We start from the raw sequence: 17,506 nt of genomic DNA on the forward strand, positions 1-17,506 counted from the left end.
GAGATAAAATCTACGGAGATAAAGTACCAGCCAATCAGCTCCTAACTGCCGTGTCACAGGCTTGGTTTGAAAAATGACAGTTAGGAGCTGATTGGTTGGTACTTTATCTCCGTCCACTTTATCTCCATCCAAGGCTTAGTAAATAGATCCCATACTGTAGTTACTGCAGCCGGAGTTTGCACAATACACCCGGGTGTGTTCATAACTGTAATTAGTGCGACGGTGCCTGACTCCTCCGCAGCCCATTCTGCTGGAGTGCGATTGCGCAGCTCGCCTGCCCTGGTTACAGGAGACTCTTGATTTTTTGGGGAGTCCTAAGCACTCCTGGAAGAGTGACCGGATCTCTCCCATGCGGCTCCCTTCCATAGGGAAACGGGCAGGATGTGGAGAGAACACGGTGAATTGTGGCTGCGTTTTGAGGGGGCGTGGCTAAATGATGCAAAACCGCATCATTTAGCCCCACCCCTCCCTCGCTGGCCCACAAATCAAGACATTTTATCACTACGGGGGAGGGGATGACGACCTAATGACATTTTAGCCTGCCCCCCCCCCACCCCCCTCATGCGGAGTTGACTGCAGCATCTCCTCCCCTGGTTGCTCCAATGTAAGGATTACGCATCTGAGTCACAACCAGTTATGCAACATGCCTGCCTCACTCCTATAATATGCCCATAAGGTGGCCCACCTCCGTGCGTCAGAAGAGCGTCCACCCTGTCACCGGCCAATTCATTTCTGAGACCGTGCGTCTCATTCGCTACTGTGCGTACACCCCTTAAAAACTAACTGAACTTTATTTTCCAAGGAATGGTATCAAGGAATGATACCATTCCTTGGAAAATAAAGTTCAGTTAGTTTTTAAGGGGTCTATTCACTAAAGCCTTGGATGGAGATAAAGTGAAAAGAGATAAAGTACCAGCCAATCAGCTCCTGTCATGTGACAGACTGCATTTGAAAAATGACAGTTAGGAGCTGATTGGCTGGCACTTTATCTCCATCCAAGGCTTAGAAAATAGACCCCTTAGGGGGACATTTACTAAGCAGTGATAAGAGCGGAGAAGTGAGCCAGTGGAGAAGTTGCCCATGGCAACCAATCAGCACTGAAGTAACATCAATAAGTTGCATACTATAAAATGATACAGAGCTGCTGATTGGTTGATGGAGCAACTTCTCCACTGGCTCACTTCTCCGCTCTTATCACTGCTTAGTAAATGTCCCCCTATCTTGTACAGACTCTATGGAGATGTGCTCTCAGTGGGCCGTTTTAGTCTTCGTAGACTTGTTTACGTGAGCCAGAAATGACTGGTATTTGTATTGCTTAGAGTGAAATTGCCGGTTGTGGCTAAGCCCATTCATTAGCGATCTGGGAATGGCATTCTCCTAATAAAAGTTTCATACTCAGCGCAGCGGCCGGCCAGATGTTAGTTCTGTTTATGTAACTTATTTCGTTCCATCCATCTTATCATCTGCAACAGCTCCAGCCCCACACAAGTCAGATGATGTGTGATATCGCTAAAATTACTGTTTATTATTAAAAGAGGCTACTTAACAGAAATTCAATTGATTTTCTAAGTATGTTTAGGAAATAAGAAAGTGTTTTATTACGTGTGTGCTCAGATTTAAGGCTGATTTTTTTCTCCCCTTTTAACAAGTAATAAAAAGCTGTCATTAGAACACTGTTTGTTCTTGTCCAATATCGCACTATTCACACTTCGTTAATATTAATACACGCACTTTCTTTTTTTTAATAAAATTTCTTTTTACAAATTGCCTTTTCATTTCATTTTACAATTCAGTCTCTCGTTCCACGGTGAAAATCAGATTTTTTTTTTATTTTTAATTTACTGAGCGGCTATGATACAAATGAACTGTACAGTACTTTTCCCATTAATTCAGCTGGAATGAACTAAAGGCCGCAGCTTTAATGTAGCTCGGCGACTATTTAGCAGGACGCCGCTGTGTGTTGGCAACGTGAAAATTGGTCCTGTTAGCATCTACATGTGGTGTCATAACTCAGCTACCGACGGAAGGGAATAAACTGGGATTTCTGCATTCTGGTTTTACCTTTTTGGGTACGTTACCTTTCTGTGAGTCTATGGGGGAGCTGTATTAAGCCTCCTACAAAGTGAAGAAGTTGCCCATAGCAACAGCCTATCTTTAAGTTTGTATTTATCAAATGAATGCTATAAAATGAGATGTGCAAGCTGATTGGACTGATCCGGCATAACTGCATCCATCTCTGCTAGGTACACACCCTGCTGATACTGGGAGAATGGGCTGACAATTGTATAGGTGTATAACCAGCTTAAGCCAGGACAGTCACGATTTCAACTGGTTTCCTCCCAGTGTCCCCTGTGGCTTGTCCATTATCCAACGCATGCGCAGGAGAACTCCCGGAAACCATTGTATCGCCAAGAACAGTTCTTATTGGGCCTAATTCAGACCTAATCGCAAGGCTGCGTTTTCGTATAGCCTGTGATCAGGTCTGAACTGCGCATGCGTATGCACCGCAATGAGCAGGCGCGTTGGTCCACAGCGTCGGGGATCGGCGGGCAGCGACGGGATGGTGCCAGAAAAGCGATTACACGGGAATCGCAAGGTGACTGACAGGAAGAGGGTGTTTGTGGGTGGCAACTGACTGTTTTCAGGGAGTGTCCGGAGAAACGCAGGAGGGAGCAGGCGTTTGAAGGGAGGGTTTCTGACGTCAGCTCCGGCCCCGATCATCGCACTGGAAGAGTAAGTCCTGGCCTGTGCAGAGATTGCATAAACTTCTGTTTGTACAGCTCTTCTGCACATGCGATCGCACTCCTGCACACCGAATTCCACCTTCCCCTGTAGGCGGCGACTACTTGATCGCAGGGATGAACAAAACACGCCCTAGCGATCAGGTCTGAATTAGGACCATTGTGTCATGTTTGTAAATTGACAATAAGGAGCTGATTGGTTGCAGCACCATTTAAGATTAGTAAGGAGTAATAACAAGAATATCACTTGTTAATAAATATGCCCCTATGTATCAAGCTTTGGAGAGAGATAAAGTACCAACCAGTCAGCTTCTAACGGCCATATTACAGGTTGTGCTTGAAAAATTACACCCAGGAGCCGATTGGTTGGTACTCTGGGGTCTGTTTAATAAGCCTTCGAGAGATAAAATACCAGCCAATCAGCTTCTATCTGCCATGTTACAGGCTGTGTTTAAAAAATTACGCATATGAGCTGATTGTTTGGTACTCTGGGGTCTATTTACTAAGCCACGGAAAGAGCTAAAGTGAAGGGAGAAAGTACCAACCAATAAGCTCCTAACTGCCATGTTACAGGCTGTGTTTGAATAATGATATTTAAGAACTGATTGGTTGGTACTTTATCTCACCCTGTGAGAGTACCAGAGGGAAGATACAGCTGATCGCTGATGAGGGCGAGGCGGGGAGATTCTCATCATTAGGCTCCACCCTTTCATGGCATAACACTGCAAATGACAAGTCTTTAAAGTGAGGGTGGGGCCAAAATGACTTGCAGGATAATGCCCCCCAGAATGAATAGTAAGTGGGTCGGATGCAGGAGGGTCACCTACTCCTTTTGAATGTTACGGGAGAGTAGGTAAGTATGATACTGTCCAAGTTATTGTTTTCTTTTAACAGTCACTCTCTGGGATGTCCTCCAATAGACATGCGTTTGCAAACATGTGTGACTAATTCTCTGAATTTCTATTACCAGATAGGTTCAGGTATGGTTACAGGTCATTTCTAGTGTGCTGAAGGGAAATTTAGGGGTGGAGATTTGCACCCTCCACCTCTCTGTCTGTTGTTTCTCCAATAGACTTAGCCAGCCCATACACGGTTGTGGAGCAGACAGATCTGAGGAGCACTTGGCAATATGCAGTATTTTGTCCAGATAGGCAATACCTGCAGTGGCGTGAGAAGACAAATAACCAAAGCTGAAAATAATAAATTACTTTTTCCAATGCACCATATGTCTGCCGATGTATGTCCTCAGGTGACTGTACGTTCCATCCAGGGCAGCCACCAGGGGGGAACTGTGGGGACTGGTGTCCCGGGCCCTTACAGAGAGGGGGTCCCATCCCTGGCTTCTACCGTCAATACCTGTAGAGCTGCCGGTCTGTGAATCAGCAGCAAGCTGATGAGCAGGGAGGATTTCTTAAAACAAGACTTATCTACGCATCAGCTCTCTGTGAACCGTTCCTGCAGGCCCGCAACGCTCCACCTATACGTAACGTCACAATGTATGACATCACATAGCGGTGAAGCAGTACGGCAGAATCTTTTTTTGGGGTGGAGGGAGGGGCCCTGGCAATTTTGTCAGCCCTGAGCCCCATAATTTCTGATGGCAGCCCTGTCCTCATCCTATCAAATTTATCCATATGGATTAGAGTTTGATAGTCCCAAGTGGTCATGCAGCCATATTTTCGAGCATTCCAAATCCAATCCAATCCAATCCATCTAGACCTAAAACAGACATGATGGCTCAGTCATTGGGCTACTTGCTTGAACTGCCTAAAACCTAACTTGTACGGTATGCTGTATTATGCGTAGCATAATTATATTCACAAATACATAAGTGAAAATAATTCAGAAGATGTTGAGAATGAAAAATATTTGAGATAAGGTTGTGTTGATGGGAGACACGTACCATACACACAACTCTATCTGAAATATTTCCCATTCTGATCATTTCAAATATTTGGGAATTATTAAGAGTAAATCTGTTATATCACTGTATTTATAATGCTTTAACGGAAACAGCTGTTGGGACAAGTCAAGTTCAGAGAGTGTTCCTGTAAGAATAAAGACGTGTAACTTTCTATTCACCATGTGTTGTATGTCAGCTGAGCTGGGGGCTAGCGGCTATTAATCTTACTGAAATGACAGCAATACACAACACACCTGCGTGTCAGCATTTCTCATTCGGTTTTATAATTATTATTAGTGGTTCCATAGTGATACGAAAGGGGACATATGTTACCGAGATGTATTTGATTACGGACAGGAGCTAATCACATTATGGACCTACGCTTGGCATGTTAGTCGCACAAGTTCTAATAATATTTCATGTTATTAGCAGTGATGGAATTTCAGCGGTCTGAAAAATAAAAAGACTCTTCTACGTAGAGTAAGGTAAACTCAATGCCTACGTGTCTCTTCCCACAGAACGGCCACCGGTTCCTCTCTCCCCACCGAGGACAGTTCTGTTCAATGTTGAGGAGAAGTGCTGTGCCATGGATGTGAAAGAGAGGAAACCTTACCGATCCCTGACCAGGCGGCACGACACAGAGCGCCGGTACACCAGCTCCTCGGCCGACAGTGATGATAGCAAAATACCGCAGAAGTCTTACAGTTCCAGCGAGACTCTCAAAGCCTACGATCAAGACTCCAGGCTGTCCTACAGCAGTCGAGTGAAAGACATGGTCCACCAAGAGGTCGATGAGTTCTGCCGATCCGGTGAGTGCCAATAATTGAACAATTTGTCACCTGTATGCTTATACGACCACCTACACTACTCTTTGCTACGGTATAGAAACGGGTGGTATTTAGGTTGCCGCCTGTTGGGATCCCAGCGCACAGTATACTGGCGCCGGAATCCCAACACCCAGCATACCGACATCTTTTCTCCCTTTTGGGGGTCCACGACCCCCCTGAAGGGAGAATAGGTAGCGTAGCGCAAGGGGCTCGTTTGCGCTCACCCAGCTGTTGGAATGCTGGCGGTCAGGATTCCGGCGCCGGTATGCTGGCATACCATACTACACCCATAGAAACATAGAATTTGATGGGAGATAAGAACCACTTGGCCCATCTAGTCTTCCCCTTTTTTACCTTTTGGTGACCTCAACTGTATTTGATCCTTAGTTCTTTGCAAGGATATCCTCATGTCTATCTCAATCATGTTGAAGTTATTGTTATTATTATTATTACATTTTATTTACAAGGCGCCACAAGTGTTTCGCAAATAGATCCCTATATTTATAATAAGAAGTTTAAGGGAGCATATTGTTTTTCTCACTACCTAAATCACACAGAAGTTCATAAGGGAAAGGGATGGGGGGGGGGGTACATTTTAAAACCTAATGCTGCTAATATGTGGTCATTAAAACACAATGCCGCTGTACCACCATTCAACATATAGGGGTATACAAGTCTTCACAGCATCTCACAGCATTGAAACTTTCCTCTCACACCAGGGGTGTATCTAGAACTTTGAGGGCCCCATAGAAAGCAAGCAGGAGATACATTACCTGCTACAGCAGACTTGCAGAGGTCTCTGATGGGGGCGTGGCTTCACAGCGTTAGGGCCCGCTCCCTAATTTACCGCGAATCGCGGCACTGCTGATCTGCTGCTGGTGCTCAGAACCTGCCAGGCAGGGCATCCCCACCCCCCTGCCACGTCCTCTGTCGCTGCAGGGGTTGCTATCGGTGGCCGACGTTCAACCGTGGTCAGGGGTTGAAGGGAAGGCGGCGGGCCTCAAAGTCAGCTCTTGACTGGGTGCAGGGGGAGAGCGGGCCCTGGAAGCAGCCGGGGCCCTATAGCAGCTGCACCCCCTGCACTGTTGGTAGTTAAGTCATTGTCTCACACCCCATAGAGATGTGTAGGAAAATTAGAAGTGGACTACTGTAACTTTTAGTGATGGCGGTGGCACATCACTGAGAATTTGACCCCACCCAATCTATTATGTCATATTATTCTCAGGTTTATTTTTCTTCTTTCCATAATATTCTTACCGATCCTTTATAATTAAACCGTCTTCTTACATACAGTAAGCTGGAACTTTGATGGTAACAACATTTACCACTGTATTTGTAAATTGTACTTAACATAGTAACATGGTTTCTGAGGTTGAAAAAAGACAATTTGTCCATCAAGTTCAACCTGTTAGTGATCTCCTACACTGAAATATTTGTTACACTAATTTTTACTTGTCATGTATTTAACATTTTCTAAATTATAGCTACATTCTGCACTTTTGTTCTGTGAAAAAAAACAAAAACATTTTGCACTGCAGGGGGGGCAGATGTAACATGTGCAGAGAGAGTTAGATTTGGGTGGGTTATATTGTTTCTGTGCAGGGTAAATACAGGCTGCTTTGTTTTTACACAGCAATTTAGATTTCAGTTTGAACACAGCTCACCCAAATCTAACTCTCTCTGCACATGTTACATCTGCTCCACTTGTACTGCACATGGAGTGTCATTCCGAGTTGATCGCACGTAGCAACTTCTTGCTGCCGGTGCGATCAACTAGACGCCGCCTATGGGGGAGTGTATTTCTGCATAGCAGGGCTGCGATCGCTTGTGCAGCCCTGCTGTGCAAAAAAAGTTTTGTGTAAAAGAAGACCAGGGTAAGGGTCAGACGTCAGACATCCGCCCTCCAAACGCCTGGACACGCCTGCGTTGGACTCACCACTCCCCGAAAACGGTGAATTGCCTCCCGGTTCCGCCTTCCTCCTGTCAATCCTCTTGCGGTCGCCGCCGTGACCGCTTTCCTCGCTAGCGGCGTCGTTGCCTGGCGACGCCCGTCGCCGGGCAACGACGCGCCTGCACAATGCGGCCGTCTCGCATGCGCAGTTCCGAACCCGATCGCACGGATGCGAGGAAGCGCCGCGTGCGATCGGGTCGGAATGACCCCCATGGTTTTATCCATTGCTAACTTTTTTTGTTTGCTCTGAATAACCCCCATAGACCCAAATATTGGTGCCAGCACTGCGCGCCTCCGCCACAAAAAAAACACTGATCACATATAAAGTTATAAACAGTCACATAATGTATATGTCATTTTATAAATAGTGCAAAATGCCATTTAAAGCATGAAGTGCATTGAGGCCATGCGATTTACTGAGTGAGCCTACAGTTTCACACTGTTACATTGCAGATGACGGAGGGCCCTTCAGTCCTAAAATTCTATTTATTACTGACCTTACCAGATTCATAGCGTAAAGTTGCAGATTACAGGAACGTCTGAATTCCTATCATTCTATAAATCACCACAGACAGATTTACAGTTGACAGTTGTAGGTTTCAGACACTTGTGAAGTCCTGACAGTCTATATACCGCAGGTCGTACAGCCTGGCGCTGTGAAGTTGTACCTTACACAGGGAATCGGTGAAATCCGGACCGGACCAAATTCCGGAACGCCGGACCGGATCAGCTCTCTGCAGCGACCTCTGCCGCTGGGGAGCTGTGAAAGCGCGTCCCAGTCCGGAGGGCGGGTCCGCGGACGGGCTGTCAGTGGGGAGGGAGAGATCACTGCAGGCTCCCGCACGAAGCTGCTGCTACTCCCGCACTGCTAGGAGGCTGTCAGCCCTGCACAGGCAGAGGTCGCTGCAGGGAGCTGATCCGGTCCGGCGTTCCGGAATTTGGTCCGGTCCGGTTTTCACCGAATCCCCCTTACACAGGCTTCTCTGAAGTTCTGCTTTTTTCTTTATCCAGAAAATATTTACTGAAGCTCCTGTCGTCTGAAACTCCTTATTGTGCTGGGAATGGCCTCATTGGCTGCAAACTAACTTCTCCTGGCAGCGATACGGCGGCACACATCCCTTAATGTAATCGCAGATGTCTAATTTAGCAGTAAATAGCTAATAAATTGCATTTTATTGTACCTTATTAGGCTCAGTTATTGATAAAACAGATAGCATTGTATTAACAGCAGCGCTTGCTGGAGGTAAAGAAATCGAGAAGCATTGTATTAATCCCTTCTCAGCCATCAGGAGCCGTCGTTAGCAATGAGTAAGGTTATGCGATCTGCCCGTGATACGCTAACGAGTTTGTAGGGAGACAGAAGTAACTGGTAGCGCCGTCTGCATGCAAACTAGTCACAGAGCCATTAAACTAATCCAGTATCAGGAAATATATACAGTACAATACAGTATACTTCTTATAGTAGTATCACCTGCAGTATCTGGTATGAGGTCACATTTATGGAAGTGTTCGATGCCAGGGTGATAACTTAGGGTGTGCGAGGGGTGTCTCCGTCCTAGTGCACTGTGGCATCAGTATTTGCCCTGCAAGGTGCATGGAACCGCAGACAGCAGCATATACTTACCCTTTCCGGAGTCCGGCGACAGCGGCCCTGCACTCCGGACAGAAATCACTTGGAAAATGCCCGCAGTGGCGCCATGTTCCCGGAGACCTGCGCATGCGCATTATGCCAGAGTCTACTGCTGCCAGAGAGGAGGGGGACCGCAACCGCGGTCACTTGGGGTTCTACAAGTACCATCATGCTGGGGCAGGCTTGTTGGAACGCGTAGGGCACCTGTAAAAGAACAATATTATATTAATGCCAGTAAACCCAGGGTTATGGGGAATAGCCCAGGTCTGGTTGTCCCTCGTGACTCCATTTTGTTTGCTGAGAGCGTTGGAATGGAGCTTTCAGCTAATCAGAGCTTCACCTTTCAGTTCTAGGGAATGTGCTCAAATGACTCGGTCGCGGCTCTGCTGCAGCCGTCCCCATGCAACAGCAACTTACTGCAAATGGGGTAAGTTGCTAATATGGATAACCCATTAGAAGCACAGGATGATGCGATAATGATCCCGAACGCTGGGCAAAACTATTTCACCCTCCCTCATGCTGAAACAATGCTTAGCTCCAGCTGGGACTGGCGCGTTTCACCAGAGCTGGATCATCCATTAGGCAACACTAAGGACCCCAGGTTACTCTAACACGTTCTCATGCTTTGCGATTTTTTTTTTTTTTTTTTGAGGGGCCCAAATTTTTTTTCTTTTTTGTTTTGTTAAACGGAGGAGCTTGGGTGCCCGTCACTGGAGGAGTATTTCCATTAGCGAGACTGACCTCAGAAAACCTGTACCTGTTATTCCGGAATCTCCTTCCAAGACTACTAACATCAGTGAGAACAAACGTTCCGAAGACATTGCCTATAAATTATAATTTACCGCTATCTCAATACATTTCCCAAATAACAAAGTCTGTATTAAGTTGTTCTGGGCACTGTGGGTAAGTACCCGGTAAAGCGCCACGGGCGGCACAGCAGCCCAGCGAGAGCGAGAGACTGCTCCATATTTACTGTCTTCCACTTATCGACATTACTTAAGTTCCTTCACTTTAAGAGGCTGCCTTTGGTGTGGGATATGAAAATCAATGGATGTCACGCTGCTGATGGCAAATACATTTGACTTCTCCTTAATTGCAGCAGTGTGTTTCTTCATAATTTATGAACCCGGGAACTGAGAAATGTGTTTTGACACAGACAGTGATGTTTTAACTCCTCGACGGACGGATCGCTTTCTCTCCTTCAGCTCTGGCTTGTTGTATTTGCATGATGCGGGCAGTCTGGCTTCTGTCCCACTAGGGGGCGCTCCAAACTGCTGCTTGACTACAAAGTTAGTCAGATTAAAACTATAATATTGCTATTAATGATTACTGGGAGGAGGGGCCACCAGGCCTCTATGCATAATGAATCGCCTACGAACGAACCGCAACAAAGGTGGTCATTCCGAGTTGATCGCTAGCTGCATTCGTTCGCTGTGCAGCGATGAGGCAAAAAAAGGCACTTCTGCGCATGCGTATGCGGCGCAATGTGCACGCGCGGCGTACTATTACAACGAACAATGTAGTTTCACACAAGGTCTAGGGAAGCTTTTCAGTCGCACTGCTGGCCGCAGAGTGATTGACATGAAGTGGGCGTTTCTGGGTGTCAACTGACCGTTTCCAGGGAGTGTTCAGAAAAACGGAGGCGTGCCAGGAAAAATGCAGGCGTGGCTGGGTGAACGCAGGGCGTGTTCGTGACGTCAAAACAGGAACTGAACAGTCTGAAGTGATCGCAAGCGCTGAGTAGGTCTGAAGCTACTCTGAAACTGCACAAAAAAACATTGTAGCCGCTCTGCGATCCTTTCGTTCGCACTTCTGCTAAGCTAAAATACACTCCCAGTGGGAGGCGGCATAGCGTTTGCACGGCTGCTAAAAACTTCTAGCGAGCGATCAACTCGGAATGACCACCAAAGGTAGAAGCTTACTCAAATGCAGATGTTTGGCCACCGCTTTGTGCGATTGAGGAATTGTGGTCCTCATAGTCCAGCATACATTAAGTCCAGCCTACTCCTGCTTTTGAACATCCCACTTCATTAATCACAACTGTTCCTTCTTTTATTTAAAATATTGCACTGTAGATGTTACGGGCCCTACACACTTAGCGATAATGATGATCGATATGAACGATATCGATCAAAAATTAACGATAAATCGTTCATATCGGTCAGTGTGTATGCATCAACGATGAACGATGCGCGGCCCCACGATCGTTCATCGTTGATCTATCCTCGTTTATACATACAAGTCAATTTGAACTATATAAATGTACAGTATGTACTCTCATATCGTCCAAATTGTCCATCGATATCGTCCAGTGTGTAGGCAAAAATCGTTGGCAGTAAAAAAAATCGTCCATCGATAAAATCGTTGGTCGATAAAATCGCTATCATCGCCAAGTGTGTAGGGCCCATTAGTTACGTTGTGCGGCTGGTGGATTGATACTGCTTGGTGTCCCCTGCCCCTTGACCCGGAAGTAAGACGAGGCGGCCATTTTGTTTTCAGTCCCTTGTTAGTGTACAGTAAAGATAGATTTTGCTCAGCTCCACATCCTGTCATTGCTTGGTGGTCCCACCACAGCTGCTATTTATAATGAATATAAATCAGAGACTGTTTACATTTATATTTAGAATATACGTATTCACTGCACTCTTTTTCGGTCCTCTCTCCACGGCAGCCATCTCTGATTTCAGTTACACTAGTAGAGCTGATACAGTGGGAGATGCAGGGGCGGACCCAGAGGAAAATGAAAGGGGGGGCACCATGACAGGGGGACGGTAATAGTTATATTTACATGCACCTATGGCACGCGTGCTCCCAGATAAGGGGTGTGATATCACAGGGGGTGTGGCCTCACAGAATACGCCATCAGGTAATGATTGGCTGAAGGACCGCATCCTGGTTTATTGCCAATGTTTCACCCTGATGAAAAGGCTGATTGGGCCTTGAAATGTTGGTCACCGGTTCCATTAGTTATGGGAGCCTGGAAGGCACCCCAGCACAATATAATTATTATAGTTTTAGTTGGTGGTGGCAGGTGCAGCATACCTTGTTTTGGGCTCTGCACTGAGACTCAGACTGCAGGACAAGAACTGCCCATCTTTGATTAGCAGAAGCAGCCAGCTGGATCTCCAACAAGCAGCATAAGACTTCTGCAGGACAGCACTGTCACAGTCACACAGCATAAGACATCTGCAGGACAGCCCTGTCACAATCAGACGGGCCGCCTTCTCAAAGCTGAGGCTGAGTGTGACTGCACCTAGCATGGTGGTAAAGGAAGTGGAGGAGGAAGTGCTGGGAAACTGTGCTGTGCAGTGAGGGCTAAGAAGCCTTCTGCGCCATCATAAGTAACAGTCTCAATGATGGCATTTGAACCCCGCGCCTGGGCTGGACTCTGGCTGGCTAGTAGTGGGGGAGGTAGGTTGCGGTGGCTCCAGCCTCCCCATTGGCTACCACACGGACTTGCTGTTAGAGCCGCGGCGGGTCCTAGTGCCTGTCAGCTCTTATATCAAATCTGACTGACGTAAATAGCAGTAGTGCTGCCGCTGCTCTCCTTTTGAAAAATAAAATAAAAATAAGAAGTCAGAAATGACAGGGGGGCACGGGCCTGAGTGCCCACCCCCCTCTTGATCCGCCTATGGGGAGATGTATCAAACCTTGGAAAGAGATAAAGTAGATAGAGAGATAAAGTGCCAGCCAGTCAGCTTCTAACTGCCTTGTTACAGGCTGTGTTTCAAAAATGAGTTAGGAGGTGATTGGTTGGTACTTTATCTCTCTCTGAGGTTTGATACATCTCCCTCACAGAGAATCTGGTAATAAAAATATATATTTGCCCATATGCTGAACTTTGCTGCTGCACCACCCCTATCCAATGCTGTCAGCATTTGCACTAGTACTATACGTGGCACGAGAGATCACTGCGCAGGCTCAATTCGAGTAGACAGCAATTCTGACAACATGCCCTGAACACTCAGCCTACGTGTGAATGCCCCATTGTCACACAGTTCCACCTGTTCAGATGCAACTGATGCTTTTGATGAATCATAAATCACCCGTAGTTGCTAATACTGACTGTGTACGCTCTGCTGCGGCGCTTGCACAGTGCTAAAAATCACAAGATCTGTCTGCAAAACAGTTGCACGCAATGCTGCTTCAGCCCCAGAGTCACTGACAGCTTGTCAGGTTTGCTTTGGGAAAAACACATGCTGTTTATTGGTTGTATCACATACAGGGGAAGAGTGATGTCACAGCAGCTTAGCTGAATGCAGTCACCATTTTTTAACTTGTAACACAGGGGGGTAATTCATTTCAGATCTGATCGCTGGGCTGCTAAAATTGTTGCGCTGCATTCAGATAGTCGCCGCCCAAGGGGAGTGTTTATTCGCCGTGAATGTGTGCGATCGCATGTGTACACCGAGTTGCTAAAAATCCCTCAGTCAGCGGACAGCTGCAAGTCTGTTCGCACCTCACTCACCGTTGAATGATTTTTCTACTGTGTGTAGTCTGTGCGCAGCCCAGGACTCACTTCTACAGTGCGATGAGAACGGGCTCATCGGGTCCAGAGCTGACGTCACACACCCTCCCTGAAAACGATTGGGAACGCCTGCGTTTTCCCTGACACCCCCAGAAAACGGCTAGTTACCACCCACAAACAGCCTCTTCCAGCCAATCAGCGTGCAAATGGCTGTGCGATTGCATTTTTCATACCAGCCTGTCACTGACCAGCGACGCCTGTTGTTGTTTGCCGACGTGCGTGCGTTTTGCAGTGCATACGCATGTGCGGTCTATTGCTGATCGCCCGCTGTGCGAAAACGCACAGCAGGGATCAGTTCTGAATCGGGCCTACAGATCATGACCTAAAGTTGTGTAATGTTGCTATGGCTGTCTCTCGAACTTCACTTCAATGTAAAACCAAGCAATCCACTTTACATATAGCATATTTTTACGTTCAACTCAGGCCCATAGACCGCAAAAAGTAATTTACCACGAACGCAAATTGCGCATGTGTAGAAAAACTGTGCTACATGTCTTGCTCTGTATAAATGACTGAATTTCTTTCACATGAGAAACAGAAAACACTCCGACAGGAATGGCTCTGAAGTCGGTGCCATGAGACCCTGAGAAGAAAAGCTTATTAGTGTTGAACAAAATTTAAAAAAAAGAAAAAATCCTGTTGAATTCTCTTTGAAATCCTTCACCATGTTTGTCACCGCCACCTTGGTAGGAATAAAAAACAGATCTGCAGTTGAAAGCCCGGCGCAAATTACAACTGCTCTGTAAATCAAGTTGATTAATCTTTAAAACTTTAGCAGAACATTTGAAGTTGAGCAGAGCAGCGTTTTGTCAAGGCAAGAAGCTTTGTCTGTCTGCAATTATCACAGGCTGCTTTGTACCATGAGATTGGCTGCAAAGTTAAGAGCTGTGAAAGCCTCTCAGTCTCTCTGCCTGTCAAGACTGTCATGAAATGCAACCTGCCTTGGTTAATTAGGAAAGGTGTGAAGTATAAGAAATTATTTCAACGGTTATAGATGTTCCAAGTTTGCCATGTTGGAGAATTTGCAAAAGAAACGTCAGCTTTCTTTGGCTCTGAAACCCTGCATACAGCGGCCCAACTTTTCTAAAAACAAAACTAATGGCAGCTTTGAAATAAGTGGTCATGAAACATAAGGCGTCCGTAACTTTATTGCAATTAACCAATATGTACAACTTATTTAACTATCTTTTGACTAGAAATAAACACACGGACACAGGCTGCTTTGGTTAAAAGGTCATAACTTATTAAAGGTATGACCCTGAGCAGAGCCAGCCCTAGGCATAGGCAAACTAGGCAAATGCCTAGGGCATTTGGTATGCTTGGGGGCACCAGCAGATTCTGCTGATTAAAATGATATGCGACATGCCGAGATTCTGTGTGTAACTGAGGCTGTATCTGCATACGAAATGCTACGTTGCAGTGTATTCCTGGAAATCACTATAATGTAGCATTTCTTATGCAGATACAGCCGAAGTCGCACACAGAATATAGGCAATGCTGCATTTCATTTTAATCAGCAACAGCTGCTTGTGCGTCCTAGCCACATAGTAATGCAAATAAGACACATTTTCATAAACAAAAGGCGCCCGACGTTAGCAGAGCTGCTAGCTGACTCATGCCAGGCATCTCCTGCAGAACTAACGGCGGTGCTAGGGGGCACCAGCCAAAACCTTGCCTAGGGCATCATATTGGTTAGGGCCGGCTCTGACCCTGAGTTTTTACTTAACTTTTGGGAAGCAAAGAAGCAAACATTCAGCTTCAGCCATATAATTCTTATCAAAATTATGAGGAGACTGATATGCCTCCCCCGTGTGACACGTATAATATAAGCACGACCCCTTCTGATAGATAGTACGAGCGGGTAAACAGAGAACAACGCCCAAAGTCCTCCCACAGAGATAGGTCATACTAGCCACGCTTCACAGGGTATGTGCTCCACAGCGGCTTCTTACATCTTACATGGGTGCTGGTTTGTATAGCCATCCCGCCCAACAGCACCTTAGAGCAAAGAGGGTCTATTCATGAAGCAGTGAAAAGAGTGGAGAAGTGAGCTAGTGGAGAAGTTGCCCATGGCAACCAAGCAGCTGCTTCGTACAATTGAATAGTATTCAAATTATAAATGTTACTACAATGCTGATTGGTTGTCATGGGCAACTTCTCCACTGGCTCACTTTTCCACACTTTTCACTGCTTCATGAATAGACCCTTTAATTAGTAAAAACAGAACGAATAAGAGAAGAAATGGGGAGGGTGGGAGGGAGAGACAAACACCATTCAGCAAGCACTCATGCCAAGCTCAATGCCAGCCTATAATGCAAACACGTAGCCAATATTAAGGTTCCCTGATAGGCCAATCCTGACCAATATCAAAATTCCCCAAACTTAATCTGCCTAGCAACAGTTGACATATTCTAAATCAATTACAAAAATAAACTAATTAATCTTTTAAAGCCTGCTTTCATCTTATTTTATTCTATAGTCTTCTTTATAATATTTGCTGTCCGGAACTAGAGGTGGAAGATGTTGGATAATAAGATGCCATTTTGATATCTGGGTAAATCCGAAGCTGCTTGCAATACTGGATTTCTTGTTTGCAGCTATTCCCTGTGATATATTTTTCTCACTCAGCACAAATATACATGATAAATGTGATGCCTATGTAAACAAATTCCAAATGCAATTTGATCTTGTGTGAATTCGTACTTTAATGATCATCTCTTGTTAAAAAACTGAGTTAAATACTTTTTGTTGTATTGCCCTTTTTGTGTGTTTAACTAAAGATTACTAATAAAACATTCCACAGCTTAAACACAGTTGAGGATTTGCTGAGAGTCGACTGCAGAGGCTGACGAGCCCGGACAGAATTAATACTAGAGACTGCAGCAAATCGCTGTCCTTGCCCAGAAATTCCTTGATGGGATCCTGGATGCAGTGAAGAATTCAAAGGAGATTTAATTTATACTGCAGGACAGCGGGAGATAAGCGCTTAAAATGGGACTCTCTTGCAGGATCCGGGAGAATGGGCAACTATGGAGATTTAAGGGATGATTCTGAGTTGGGGGCATAAGAAAAATGAGCAGATAACTTTGCACATGGGTAATACCATGTTGCACTGCAGGGGTGGGGCAGATGTAAGATGGCAGAGTGTGTTAGATGTGGGAGGGGGCGTGTCCTAACTCAAATATAAAGTGCAGTGTAAGAATAAAGCTGCCCAACATTTGTTGGCTACATGTAAAAGCAGCCAGTATTTACTCTGCACGCAAAACCAATAATTGTATTTGCCCTCCCTGAATGGAGTCCTAGATCGCTGGACGTGCTGGTTGCTGGCCGATCTCGGACGTTTTTTTTAAAGGGGCAATCACTCAAGGCATGGTTTTGCCTTGTAAGTGATTGCCCCATTAAAAAACATCCAAGATCGACCCGCAACTCCAGTGATCTCGGACTTCATTACATCCTGCCGCTAGTCTCCAGAAAAATGTAATATTATTTACAGGCATCCTTATATTTATATCTTTTTATATAGAAAGTGTTGACCAGCTTGTAATTACACCATTACCATGAGGATGATCACGGTGTTTCTGCTGTGTCCTAGGTGGCAGCTTCACGTTACACGAACTGGGTCTTGGGGAAGTTACACCGCCTCATGGGACACTCTACCGGACCAATATTGGCCTGCCCCACTGCGGCTACTCCATGACCGGGGATAACGACGCAGACAATGAAGGGGACTGCGTATTGTCACCCGAACACCCGGTGAGGCTCTGGGCGCGGAACACTAAGTCTGGCCGAAGCTCCTGCTTGTCCAGCAGAGCTAATTCTAACCTGACCCTCACTGACACCGAACATGAGAACACAGAAAACGGTGAGTGGCATTTTATGCATCATATATGGTGTCCTCTGACTGGATCACAATCCTGGTTGCTGAG

The 17,506-nt window shown here is 45.9% G+C and overlaps 1 protein-coding gene across 6 annotated transcripts in view; it reads left to right on the top strand.

The window, feature by feature from the left end:
- Positions 1-17,506, top strand: part of TENM4 (teneurin transmembrane protein 4) — a 1,727,786-nt gene that overhangs the window by 1,053,888 nt on the left and 656,392 nt on the right. For all 6 annotated transcript variants that reach the window (XM_063951320.1, XM_063951326.1, XM_063951322.1 and 3 more), the window contains 2 exons: positions 5,163-5,453; positions 17,173-17,442. In XM_063951320.1, the coding sequence (XP_063807390.1) occupies positions 5,163-5,453; positions 17,173-17,442 (561 nt within the window). The remainder of the gene's footprint in view (positions 1-5,162; positions 5,454-17,172; positions 17,443-17,506) is intronic.

The sequence above is a fragment of the Pseudophryne corroboree genome, chromosome 2 (genome assembly GCF_028390025.1).
Source record: "Pseudophryne corroboree isolate aPseCor3 chromosome 2, aPseCor3.hap2, whole genome shotgun sequence".
Classification (NCBI taxonomy): domain Eukaryota; kingdom Metazoa; phylum Chordata; class Amphibia; order Anura; family Myobatrachidae; genus Pseudophryne; species Pseudophryne corroboree.